Raw genomic sequence first — 14,223 nt, 5'->3', positions numbered from 1 at the left:
TAATTATGCATTACTTCTCAGCGTGAGCCTGGGTAGACGCTTGGCTAACACAATTGTTAAAAAGTGATTTGCGATTTAATAAACCAGACTGACGAGGTTATTGTGTTATTCCTGGTTATAACAGAGATCTGGCTACTTCACTTTTTTTGCCCTTAAATATGAGTTCAAGTTTGTGATTTTTCCTTGTTAGATTCAAGGGGATCGTCGAATGAAATACGAAGTGTGTTCAAAAAGTGAGAGGATTCTATATTTTTATGAAAAAATATTTATTTATTCATCAATATTCATGTTATCCCCTTGAAACTAATCCTCCACAGATACAACGTTTCTTCCAATCCTCGAAGCACTTCTCATAAGCACTTTTTGGTACAGCCTTGAGTAATTCCAGCGATGCAGTTTTAATTTCCTCAATCGTTGAAAATCTCCGTCCTTTCATAGGTCTCTTCAGTTTTGGAACCAGGAAAAAGACGCAGGAGGCCAAATCCGGTGAATATGTTGGCTGAGACATGATTGTCCTGTTGTTTTTGGCCAAAAAATCTCTCACAAGGGACGATGAATGAGCAGGTGCATTGTCGTGATGCAAAAGCCATGAATTGTTTTTCCACAACTTCGGACGTTTTTTGCGTATTGCCTCTCGCAAACGGCGCATGAAGTCACGGTAATACTCCTTATTGAGCGTACGACCTTGAGGCAAAAACTCATGATGCTCTACGCCACGGTAACTGGAATAAGTGAGTAAAACTCTGAATTTAATCGAACTTGGCATGATTTTTTCGGTCTTGGCTCTCCGGGATGCTTCCTTTGGGACAATTTAGCTTTGATTTCGACGTCAGAACCGTATAACCAGTTATGACCCTTTTGAGCAAATCAAGATCATCACTGACGTCATTCAAGAGCTCCTGAGCGATGCTCATGCGACGGTTCTTCTGATCCAAGAAGTTTTGGAACAAACTTCGCTGAAACACGTCCCATGCCCAAAATATCCGAAAAAATTGCGTGACACAAGCCGACAGATATGCCAACATCCTCAGCAACTTCTATTTTCCAAAACAATTTTCTTCACAGGTTCGACGTTACCATCTGTTGTCGATGTGGTGGGGCGTCCAGAGTGAGGTTCGTCATTGACATCTTCTCGGCCATCTTGGAAGATCTTGTATCACTTGTAAACATTTCTTTTTTTTTACTGTAGAGAAGACTCACCGTACCATTGGCAACATTTCAAGTGTTTTAGAGCACTTGATTCCATTTTTCACACAAAATTTGATGCAAATTCTTTGCCCGATTTTTTATAATAATCGAAAATTTCCGAGCATACTAAAACACGTCTAACCTTTCTATCTGTCAAAAACAAAAGAAGTATGATGCACACTTGAAATTCTGAACATATGTTCGGGACATGTGTACCAACATAACAAAAAAATCGATAGTCGTATGTACGTTTCCTGCGCAATTTTAAAAGTGACCTTATTTTTTGAACAGCCCTCGTAATGACACTACTGTGAAAAGTATTTGAAATAGCGACAATTAGTTCGGAAGAGCACATCTTTGTTCATCTTTGACATCAAACTCTGTTGTATGGTAACACACAAAACCATGTTGCCCCACACTTTCTTCAACAACGTATTAGGACTCCGATTGGGATGCCGTCCACACGCTGGTTGCAATATTGCCGCACCCGCTCCTCACCTCCGCTGTGTGAGGGTTTCTGCAAACTTCATCTCGTCCTAGGCTTGTTCAGTCGGTTTCATGTCAGCCAATACACAAGCATCCCATTCCGTTCACGCCTGAGTGTTTACGAGGTCTTAAAGAGGTCTTAAAAGACGAACCCATCGCCGAAATGTTGACTGTAGGGCTGGACAACAGGTTGGAGGATTCTTTCTCCTTAGAGATTAGAGGCGCCTTACATCCCCCACATTGTATCAGTCCAAAACAGCACTCTCGCCCTTTACTGATGAACGAGTGGGGACTGAATCCCCGACACATGCTCTGCCACCATACTCTTCAACCTTGATGATTAGGTGTTCGAGAAACCCTGCATTAGCCAGTGACCTGATGCGTTTTATTCAGGTCCCATTCCAAGGAAGGAGGATTAGGGCTTAACGTACTGTAGAGATCAAGGTCAGTAGAGATGGAGCACAAGCTCTGATTGTTTCAGGTTTGGGGAAGGAAACGGTCGTCCCCTTCCAAAATAACCATCCCGGAATTTGCCTAGAGAGATGTAGGGAAGTCACAGGAAACACAAATCAAGATGGCCGGACTGTGGGTTTAAACCATCGTCCTCCTGAACGCGAGTCCTGTGTGCTAACCATTGCGCCACCTCGTTCAGTAAAGGTTTCACTCCAGTTGCTACTTTGCCCATCTTCGTCAAGCACCACTGTTGAGGCGTTTGTACTGTTGTTCGTAATGGATGTTTAGAGCAGAGCTCTGCACCACGATTTCCTGTTTAAATTTTTGTTATTGACAGTGCTGGGTCAGGAAAGTCGTGCTTATTGCACCAGTTCATATAATGTAAATTTAAGGATGAAAGTAGTCACACAATCGGTGTTGAGCTTGCATAAAAATCCTGGATGTTGGAGGAAAAATCTGTAAAGCTACAAATATGGGACACGTGCATGGTGCAGTTACTTTTAGCCAGAGGGGAAAGGAATAGACTGTCCAAGGGACATTGTTGAGCCAAAATTGAGCTTGCAACGGGTCAGAATGCATTCGATCTTTTCCACCTACGAGAATTTGATAGTAGTAGCAAGTTGTTTTGAGTGGGGAGCATTTGCAGAAGCGAAGCGTATAGAGCTCGACGGCAGCGGAATTTTAATCAATGGAACTACACTCCTGGAAATGGAAAAAAGAACACATTGACACCGGTGTGTCAGACCTACCATACATGCTCCGGACACTGCGAGAGGGCTGTACAAGCAATGATCACACGCACGGCACAGCGGACACACCAGGAACCGCGGTGTTGGCCGTCGAATGGCGCTAGCTGCGCAGCATTTGTGCACCGCCGCCGTCAGTGTCAGCCAGTTTGCCGTGGCATACGGAGCTCCATCGCAGTCTTTAACACTGGTAGCATGCCGCGACAGCGTGGACGTGAACCGTATGTGCAGTTGACGGACTTTGAGCGAGGGCGTATAGTGGGCATGCGGGAGGCCGGGTGGACGTACCGCCGAATTGCTCAACACGTGGGGCGTGAGGTCTCCACAGTACATCGATGTTGTCGCCAGTGGTCGGCGGAAGGTGCACGTGCCCGTCGACCTGGGACCGGACCGCAGCGACGCACGGATGCACGCCAAGACCGTAGGATCCTACGCAGTGCCGTAGGGGACCGCACCGCCACTTCCCAGCAAATTAGGGACACTGTTGCTCCTGGGGTATCGGCGAGGACCATTCGCAACCGTCTCCATGAAGCTGGGCTACGGTCCCGCACACCGTTAGGCCGTCTTCCGCTCACGCCCCAACATCGTGCAGCCCGCCTCCAGTGGTGTCGCGACAGGCGTGAATGGAGGGACGAATGGAGACGTGTCGTCTTCAGCGATGAGAGTCGCTTCTGCCTTGGTGCCAATGATGGTCGTATGCGTGTTTGGCGCCGTGCAGGTGAGCGCCACAATCAGGACTGCATACGACCGAGGCACACAGGGCCAACACCCGGCATCATGGTGTGGGGAGCGATCTCCTACACTGGCCGTACACCACTGATGATCGTCGAGGGGACACTGAATAGTGCACGGTACATCCAAACCGTCATCGAACCCATCGTTCTACCATTCCTAGACCGGCAAGGGAACTTGCTGTTCCAACAGGACAATGCACGTCCGCATGTATCCCGTGCCACCCAACGTGCTCTAGAAGGTGTAAGTCAACTACCCTGGCCAGCAAGATCTCCGGATCTGTCCCCCATTGAGCATGTTTGGGACTGGATGAAGCGTCGTCTCACGCGGTCTGCACGTCCAGCACGAACGCTGGTCCAACTGAGGCGCCAGGTGGAAATGGCATGGCAAGCCGTTCCACAGGACTACATCCAGCATCTCTACGATCGTCTCCATGGGAGAGGGAGAATAGCAGCCTGCATTGCTGCGAAAGGTGGATATACACTGTAGTAGTGCCGACATTGTGCATGCTCTGTTGCCTGTGTCTATTGTGCCTGTGGTTCTGTCAGTGTGATCATGTGATGTATCTGACCCCAGGAATGTGTCAATAAAGTTTCCCCTTCCTGGGACAATGAATTCACGGTGTTCTTATTTCCATTTCCAGGAGTGTATGTGTAACATAATATGACCAACCTTCCATCTGCCAGCGTCAATTTCAGGAGTCATGCAATTGAATGTTACACAGCCACAGCTGTACTGGCCAGAAGCCACTTTAGAGTTTTAGCCTAAGCAGAATCTGACCTTGTTAAATCAAACTCTGGAGCCAGGTCTGTTGAGATCCGTAAACCAGTTCATTTTAGAGCAAGAGGGGGGCATATCAGTCAAACAGCTTCTGCAACATGTCGCTCAGTATAGGGAAAGGCAAGAGCAAGTAATGATCATTTTAAGCACCTCTGTGCCAAGTGTCATCACAGCCTCAACTTTGTTATGTGTTGTTTTCTTTCTGATCAGGTGGAGAGCGAATTCCAAGAGGAAACCAAGGGTAGACCAAGTCCCAGTGTACTGTGAGACGATTAGGTAAGGGGTTGATCGAGCAGTGGTCGTCCAGTAAGGAATTTTTACGTTTTGTTTCATGTCATGGTTTTAAGGAGCACTAGACCACATTTAAGTTTTCTAATAGTAAGGAAATATGCCATAGGTGCCGACCCAAACAAGTTAAGAGCTAGTTAAGGGTCGACCTGGGGACTGGGTCTTTCCGAAGAGGGGAATAAAGTAGCGTCACCACAGTTTAAGATAGGGAAGTTAGATTCGGTGCAGCATTTCTGAGCACGCAAGTTACAGCCAGGCACAGGCCTATTGAAAGTAAGTTATGCTGACCAGCGGCTGTGAAGTAGAATGGAGGCCAAAGGGCTGCCGAACCAATGAAAAGAGTAAATGCAGCGAGCGGTTTGCATGGCGCAAGTTACAGGCAGAAGGGGCCACACCTAGGTGTGAGTACGTGACTTGGAGTGGAGCATTAGCAAAACAGGGGTGCACAGCCGAGTATAAATAGGTGCCGTTTTCTAACGAGATTCATTCAAGCGTGGCAGCTCTCATGGATGGCAGGGCATGTCACACCACACACGCAGCAGCAGTTTGGTCGCCAGTGTCCCAGTTCACAGCAGGTCGTTGGTTCGACCCTCTGAGGCGGACGTGGGGTCCATATCCAGCCAGCCAGTAGTGGGCCACTCTTCAGCTCATTACTGTGGGTAGTCGTCCTGGCTTCCAACACACGCCAGACGCATCCTGGGGTGAGGGCCACAGATTCGGATGCCAGATCGCAGGCACTTGTGTTCACCACGATCTCAGTTACGCAAGCAAGGAAGGGTGCAGTGGGCCGCTTGGCGGCTTCCAGCGGGGTGGCGCTGCGTCAACGGGGAAGAAGACCGCTGAGTCGGCTGCCATTGCAGCCCTGATGACACGGCTCTACAAGGCCGACACACAGCAGCGCGTTGCACTGGGTCGCTGGGGTGATGGCCTCAGCATTGCAGGACCCTGTGATGTGGACCGAGGTGAACAGAGCACTGTAGTGGAAAATAAATCATTTGAAAAGCTCGGACGAGTTTTAATACGGTGCCTTCTACCTCTTCCCACTACATTTGGTCATCCTGATACATTCGGTGGCAGAACCCGCCACTACACTGATATCAAATTACTGGGGGTCTTTCCCAGAGGTGAAAGGTGCTGTGGTGAAGAAAGGCAGTGCCGTACATGCAGTCAGGCCATTAGCCTGGTCACAAGCTTATGCCATAGACTTATAGCTTTTAAATAGTTATCAATGATGAATAAGGTCATTTACGAGGGTTGTCCTTAAAATAAGGTTCCCATGGCGCTACAGTCCTGAAAAGCGCTGTTACGGTGGATCCCGCGATTCTGTAGTGTACCTTGGTTCCCCCACTCCAAATCCCCTCCATAGCGAGCTGCCTGCCGAGCTCAGTCTTGGCTTCGCAGATGTACGTGATGGATCTTCCCCCTCGCTTCGCCTGCCAGGTGTAAGCTGCGGTTGGTGATCTGTTTCCTGTCTGCAAAGAAACACTGCGCCGGCAGAAATCCGTTCCCAGCTATGAGAAATCTATGGAGGCAAGTGTTTTTTTTTTTTTTTTTTTTTTTTTTGCTCATCAGTCTACTGACTGGTTTGATGCGGCTCGCCACGAATTCCTTTCCTGTGCTAACCTCTTCATCTCAGAGTAGCACTTGCAACCTACGTCCTCAATTATTTGCTTGACAAATTCCAATCTCTGTCTTCCTCTACAATTTTTGCCCTCTACAGCTCCCTCTAGTACCATGGAAGTCATTCCCTCATGTCTTAGCAGATGTCCTATCATCCTGTCCCTTCTCCTTATCAGTGTTTTCCACATATTCCTTTCCTCTCCGATTCTGCGTAGAACCTCCTTATTCCTTACCTTATCAGTCCACCTAATATTCAACTTTCGTCCATAGCACCACATCTCAAATGCTTCGATTCTCTTCTGTTCCGGTTTTCCCACAGTCCATGTTTCACTACCATACAATGATGTACTCCAGACGTACATCCTCAGAAATTTCTTCCTCAAATTAAGGCCGGTATTTGATATTAGTAGACTTCTCTTGGCCAGAAATGCCTTTTTTGCCCTAGCGAGTCTGCTTTTGGTGTCCTCCTTGCTCCGTCCGTCATTGGTTATTTTACTGCCTAGGTAGGAGAATTCCTTAACTTCATTGACTTCGTGACCATCAATCCCAATGTTAAGTTTCTCGCTGTTCTCATTTCTACTACTTCTCATTACCTTCGTCTTTCTCCGATTTACTCTCAAACCATACTGTGTACTCATTAGACTGTTCATTCCGTTCAGCAGATCATTTAATTCTTCTTCACTTTCACTCAGGATAGCAATGTCATCAGCGAATCGTATCATTGATATCCTTTCACCTTGTATTTTAATTCCACTCCTGAACCTTTCTTTTATTTCCATTATTGCTTCCCCGATGTACAGATTGAAGAGTAGGGGCGAAAGGCTACAGCCTTGTCTTACACCCTTCTTAATACGAGCACTTCGTTCTTGATCGTCCACTCTTATTATTCCCTCTTGGTTGTTGTACATATTGTATATGACCCGTCTCTCCCTATAGCTTACCCCTACTTTTTTCAGAATCTCGAACAGCTTGCACCATTTTATATTGTCGAACGCTTTTTCCAGGTCGACAAATCCTATGAAAGTGTCTTGATTTTTCTTTCGCCTTGCTTCCATTATTAGCCGTAACGTCAGAATTGCCTCTCTCGTCCCTTTACTTTTCCTAAAGCCAAACTGATCGTCACCTAGCGCATTCTCAATTTTCTTTTCCATTCTTCTGTATATTATTCTTGTAAGGAGCTTCGATGCATGAGCTGTTAAGCTGATTGTGCGATAATTCTCGCACTTGTCAGCTCTTGCCGTCATCGGAATTGTGTGGATGATGCTTTTCTGAAAGTCAGATGGTATATCGCCAGACTCATATATTCTACACACCAACGTGAATAGTCGTTTTGTTGCCACTTCCCCAAATGAATTTAGAAATTCTGATGGAATGTTATCTATCCCTTCTGCCTTATTTGACCGTAAGTCCTCCAAAGCTCTTTTAAATTCCGATTCTAATACTGGATCCCCTATCTCTTCTACATCGACTCCTGTTTCTTCTTCTATCACATCAGACAAATCTTCACCCTCATAGAGACTTTCAATGTATTCTTTCCACCTATCTGCTCGCTCCTCTGCATTTAACAGTGGAATTCCCGTTGCACTCTTAATGTTACCACCGTTGCTTTTAATGTCACCAGGGGTTGTTTTGACTTTCCTGTATGCTGAGTCTGTCCTTCCGACAATCATATCTTTTTCGATGTCTTCACATTTTTCCTGCAGCCATTTCGTCTTAACTTCCCTGCACTTCCTGTTTATTTCATTCCTCAGCGACTTGTATTTCTGTATTCCTGATTTTCCCGGAACATGTTTGTACTTCCTCCTTTCATCAATCAACTGAAGTATTTCTTCTGTTACCCATGGTTTCTTCGCAGCTACCTTCTTTGTACCTATGTTTTCCTTCCCAACTTCTGTGATGGCCCTTTTTAGAGATGTCCATACCTCTTCAACTGTACTGCCTACTGCGCTATTCCTTATTGCTGTATCTATAGCGTTAGAGAACTTCAAACGTATCTCGTCATTCCTTAGTACTTCCGTATCCCACTTCTTTGCGTATTGATTCTTCCTGACTAACGTCTTGAACTTCAGCCTACTCTTCATCACTACTATATTGTGATCTGAGTCTATATCTGCTCCTGGGTACGCCTTACAATCCAGTACCTGATTTCGGAATCTGTCTGACCATGATGTAATCTAATTGAAATCTTCCCGTATCTCCCGGCCTTTTCCAAGTATACCTCCTCCTCTTGTGATTCTTTAACAGGGTATTCGCTATTACTAGCTGAAACTTGTTACAGAACTCAATTAGTCTTTCTCCTCTTTCATTCCTTTTCCCAAGCCCATATTCTCCTGTAACCTTTTCTTCTACTCCTTCCCCTACAACTGCATTCCAGTCGCCCATGACTATTAGATTTTCGTCCCCCTTTGCATACTGCATTACCCTTTCAATATCCTCATACACTTTCTCTATCTGTTCATCTTCAGCTTGCGACGTCGGCATGTATACCTGAACTATCGTAGTCGGTGTTGGTCTGCTGTCGATTCTGATTAGAACAACCCGGTCACTGAACTGTTCACAGTAACACACCCTCTGCCCTACCTTCCTATTCATAACGAATCCTTCACCTGTTATACCATTTTCTGCTGCTGTTGGTATTACCCGATACTCATCTGACCAGAAATCCTTGTCTTCCTTCCACTTCACTTCACTGACCCCTACTATATCTAGATCGAGCCTTTGCATTTCCCTTTTCAGATTTTCTAGTTTCCCTACCACGTTCAAGCTTCTGACATTCCACGCCCCGACTCGTAGAACGTTATCCTTTCGTTGATTATTCAATCTTTTTCTCATGGTAACCTCCCCCTTGGCGGTCCCCTCCCGGAGATCCGAATGAGGGACTATTCCGGAATCTTTTGCCAATGGAGAGATCATCATGACACTTCTTCAATTACAAGCCACATGTCCTGTGGATATACGTTACGTGTCTTTAATGCAGTGGTTTCCATTGCCTTCTGCATCCTCATGTCGTTGATCATTGCTGATTCTTCCCCATTTAGGGGCAATTTCCCACCCCTAGGACAAGAGAGTGCCCTGAACCTCTATCCGCTCCTCCGCCCTCTTTGACAAGGCCGTTGGTAGAATGAGGCTGACTTCCTATGCCGGAAGTCTTCGGCCGCCAATGCTGATTATTTATCAAAATTTAGGCACTGGCGGGGATCGAACCCGGCACCGAAGACGTTTTTGATTATGAATCAAATACGCTACCCCTAGACCACGGGTAGACAAGTGTATGAGTGTGTAATTCGTGCACAAATGGTGCAGAGAGTTCAAGAACGAGCGTACTGACGTCCATGATGAGGAGTGTTCCTGGCGGCCATGACCGAAGAGTGACGGTTTGTAGCTCTCTGAAATTATCCCTGATGTAACCAAAACCTCTACTGACAAGATCTTGGCGGAACACTTAGGGTATGCTAAGGTTTGCGCGAGGTGGGTGCCAAGAATGTTGACCAAAGACCACAAACGTTAACGCTTTGAAGCGGCCCAAGAACGTCTTCAAGATCACGGAACACATGGCGAGAAATACCTCGACTCCATCGTCACTGGAGACGAGACTTGGGTGCACTACCACACACCGGAAACCAAAGAACAGTCCAAACAATGGAAGCATCCAGAGTATCCGAGATCGCGAAAATTCAAACGCAAGGTGTTGGCAAAGTGGTGGCAATAGTGTTTTGGGATAGGAAGGGGGTACTGTTGTGCGAGTTCTTGTCCACCGGTACAACAATCAACATTGCCGAGTACTGCGAGACACTGCAAAAATTTTGCCACCCAATTCAAAACAATAGGAGGGCTATGCTGTCCAAGGGGGTGCGTTTGCATCAGGATAACGCTCGACCGTACACCATTAAAGCCACCAACGAGCTTATCACAAAATTTGGATGAGGTATTGTCAAACACCCACCCTACAGCCCAGACTTAGCCCCACGTGACTACCATCTCTTCCCTGACATGGAGAAACACCCAGGTGGAACGCCTTTCGGCGACAGAGAAGAGCTGGAAGAAGCGGATCTCAGGTATCTGCGCGGCTTGGCGGCAGATTTTTTTGACCCCGGCAGTCAAAAGCTCATACACCGCATGCAAAAATGTTTTGACCTCAGTGGCGACTATGTAGAAAAATAGGTTAAAGTCTGAACTTTCCAAAAATATACTCATTCATGAAATAAACATGTTTTACACTGTGAAAAAAAATTGGGAACCTTATTTTATGGACACCCCTCATAGGATGAGAGCAAACAGTCATCTTTTAGAAATGAATGCAGTATGATAAATCGATACCACCCATACCAGTGTCTCACAACTGGTTTTGGAAACGCACATTTCTGACAGATGTCAACGGTGATCACACGGTGACCCAGTGGATCCAATGATGCGTGCCCTCTGAGCTCATGCCTTCAGTAGTTCCTACCATAAGCGCCCTCTGCCGCCGCGATATAGGATGGCCGGCGGCAGCTACACGGCCCAGTCGCAATCTTCCACAGTCTTCAGTCTGAGCCGGTCATTGACAGTTCACTCGTGAATTAGTAGTGGGAGCCTCTGTTTGCATGATGCTTTTGTAATATCTGGGCTTTATTGTTGTTAGTTCTTTTGTAAAGTTTCCTCGCAATGCTTGGAAAAAGCTAGAAATTAAAAAACTTCTGTTTACTGTATTCACGTGTTCACTAATCACTTGTGTTCCTGTGCTGCCTCCCTACAGCGACGACTGCTGCACCACTCTGTAGCCGACCTCACTTAACACTTGTAACAAAGTTTTAGATGAGCACCACAGTTTTAAGATTGTCTATACATATGTGACAAAACGAATAGATTTCTTTGGCTGCTCAATAGCTTTCCCAGATCGTGTCCTCAGAGTCTGCCTACCAGATGCTTTCGCTGTCTAGCATGCTGGGCTTGCGCGATGGTGAGGGCTCTGGAGCAGACGAGATGAGGTGGAGGGAACATGCTTCTCTTCTGCACCACACCCTTCTTCCTCTACAGCGCCTTCAATAAATGCACCCAGAACATAAAGTTGTACAGCCTGTACAAGATACTCTGCTCTTGCTGCAACGGCATGGGAAGGTGATGGTATTCCGCTTGGTACCTGGGTATGTGAGAGTAAAAGGAAATGAACAAGTTGACATAGCAGCCAAGGGGGCCAGTTTGGGTGACAAAAGGAAGGAAGGAAGATTGGAATTCCCATTCCGTCAACATCGAGGTCATTAGAGACGGAGCACATACTCGTATTGTGTCGAGGATGGGGAAGAAAAATCGGCTGTGCCCTTTCTAAGGAACCACCCCGGAATTTCCCTCGAGCGATTTAGGGGAATGGGGTGACGAATAATCTTCCATTCCCATACAAGCTGTGTACTTGCTGCTGGGCCAGAAGGTTAGGCACCAGTCGCAGAAAGACCGGCTAGAGGTGAGAGACAACAAGTTGCTGCCTATGGAAGCAACTATCCACCTGTGGTGTTCCTCCTGTTTATGAAATAATATCTAAGGCAATACTTACTTCTTACTAATATTTCATTAGTACACCGTCTTTTGGCAGCGTGCTGGCATCATCAGATGCATTTACAGTTATTTTTACATTGTAATTAATATGTGAAAGTAATTGTAAATGCATCTGACGATGGCATCATGCTAATAAAATATTAGTAAGAAGTGACTATTGCAGTATACATTATTTCATAAATATCTTACAATACAGTCGCAGCCATTAAATAACATCCATATAAGATGGACAAATTCAGGTGCATGCTTTTGACCATACAGGTGAGTCTAAGTCCTACTCAGTCCTCCCTACACCATTTCCTCGCTCCGGAAGACCCAGGTATTTATGGCACATGCGGAGTACGCATTATGGAGGGTCATCTTTTAATAGAGTGTGTTATGTATTCTCACGAGTGGGCAGTAGCAGAAGTGGGAACTTGCCATCCATTTTAGCAGTTGACTAGGTCCGTGTGGACCGTATTTCTCAGTTTTGCGACTTTTCCAACCTTCACACTAAGATCTTAGGTTGGAGTGTTCCAGAGTGGATGGCTCATCCTTTATTGGTCCAGCGATCAGGCACCCACGATTTTGTGCCTTACTTTTTTATGTCTTTCGTTGTTTTTTTTTCTCTTTTAATTCATCATTTTAGACGTGATGATTGTACTGATTTGAGTGTGCGTGTGTGTGTGTGTGTGTGTGTGTGTGTGTGTATGTGAGAGAGAGAGAGAAGGGAGGACAGGGAGGGAGAGAGACAGAGAGGGGGAGAGAGAGAGATGGTGGTGTTGGTGGTGGTTAGTGTTTAACGTCCCGTCGACAACGAGGTCATTATAGACGGAGCGCAAGCTCGGGTTAGGGAAGGATTGGGAAGGAAATCGGCCGTGCCCTTTCAAAGGAACCATCCCGGCATTTGCCTGAAACGATTTAGGGAAATCACGGAAAACCTAAATCAGGATGGCTGGAGACGGGATTGAACCGTCGTCCTCCCGAATGCGAGTCCAGTGTGCTGACCACTGCGCCACCTCGCTCGGCGAGAGAGAGAGAAGGAGAGAGAGAGAGGGAGTGAGAGAGGGGGGGAGTGAGGGGGGCAGAGATCAGGCGATGGGGAGAGAAGGGCAGAGGGAGAGGGGATGCGGTGTGGGAGGGGAGAGAGGGGGGAAATGGGGGAGGGAGGGGGGAAAAGGATGTTACGAATTTCTAATAACCATACTCGTCTCAAAGGCATCGAGACGATGATGTCATGCACGCAACAGTATCATTGTCATCGTCATCTTCATGTAACTTGAAATAAGTATTCTATAATATCCTTTCTTTCAGGAGTGCTAGTTCTGCAAGGTTCGCAGGAGAGCTTCTGTAAAGTTTGGAAGGTAGGAGACGAGATACTGGCAGAAGTAAAGCTGTGAGTACCGGTCGTGAGTCGTGCTTCGGTAGCTCAGTTGGGAGAGCACTTGCCCGCGAAAGGCAAAGGTCCCGAGTTCGAGTCTCGGTCGGACACGCAGTTTTAATCTGCCAGGAAGTTTCAAGTATTCTATAATTCTCTCACTAATATGTCACAGCTGTTCTAATTTGTCAGTGTCAGAAGTATTTGTTAGTAATTTAGTAACAATTTGTTTATTTGCAGCAAAGTACACCCCATTCTGGGACCACGTCCTCGCTTTCTGGAAGTTGAGGAATGAACCGAACGTACTCGTCTACAGCTTTGAGGAGATGAAGGCGGTAAGTATTTCTTATATGGAACATACAACGGGTCAAGGTAAAACATGAGCATCAATGTGATTCACCGATGTCGGCTGTCTTTTGGGACCCGTGTCGCTCTTAGATATGACGCAGGTTAAAAAGACTGCGACAGAAGATTTTTTTGACAGCCCATTATTGACATGAAATCGAAGTTTCTCGTGTCGACATCCTTAGATAACACAACTTTGGTTTACTTGTCAAGTCTGGTTTTCAACAAAACCCTCCATTGTCCTCGTAAGGAAAAAAAATGACTGTCGTGGCTACTATTGTTTGACCATTTACAGCCCACGAGGGTATAGGAGATCGGTCGGTGTACGTCATCATTACGTCACACTGCCAAACTGTGTGCTGGTGCTCTCGTAGGAACGTAAATAGTTAGGCGCATTTCCTTGGGTCTTTCCGCGTAGAGTTAGCTTCCACGGACCACTAACAAGCGGACCATGCCTACTCATTATACCCGATATCTTCCAAAACAATGGTAAGTGCACGGCTTGGCCAGAAACACAGGTGACAGAAGTGGTAGCTTCAGATGAACGAGCGTTTAGAAAAAAGTAGCATTTTTGGCACGGTTCGGGCGAGGTATGTGCTATTTATGTCAGCGTAGTTTCCAGGCAGCGGTTGGAGCAGCGGAATGGTAATCCGAGGGTCGTGGGGAGGCTAGTCCCATTGCTGGCAATAGATTTATTTT

At 46.4% G+C, this 14,223-nt stretch overlaps 1 protein-coding gene across 1 annotated transcript in view; it reads left to right on the top strand.

The window, feature by feature from the left end:
• The window catches only part of LOC126209915 (luciferin sulfotransferase-like), a 61,515-nt gene that overhangs the window by 34,961 nt on the left and 12,331 nt on the right, over nt 1–14,223 (top strand). The window contains exon 5 of the mRNA XM_049939035.1: nt 13,420–13,514. Within this exon, the coding sequence (XP_049794992.1) occupies nt 13,420–13,514 (95 nt within the window). The remainder of the gene's footprint in view (nt 1–13,419; nt 13,515–14,223) is intronic.

This window comes from Schistocerca nitens, chromosome 10 (assembly GCF_023898315.1).
Source record: "Schistocerca nitens isolate TAMUIC-IGC-003100 chromosome 10, iqSchNite1.1, whole genome shotgun sequence".
NCBI classification, from domain to species: domain Eukaryota; kingdom Metazoa; phylum Arthropoda; class Insecta; order Orthoptera; family Acrididae; genus Schistocerca; species Schistocerca nitens.
The sequence above is the reverse complement of the archived record's forward strand: the minus strand, read 5'-3'. Positions and strand labels throughout refer to the sequence as shown.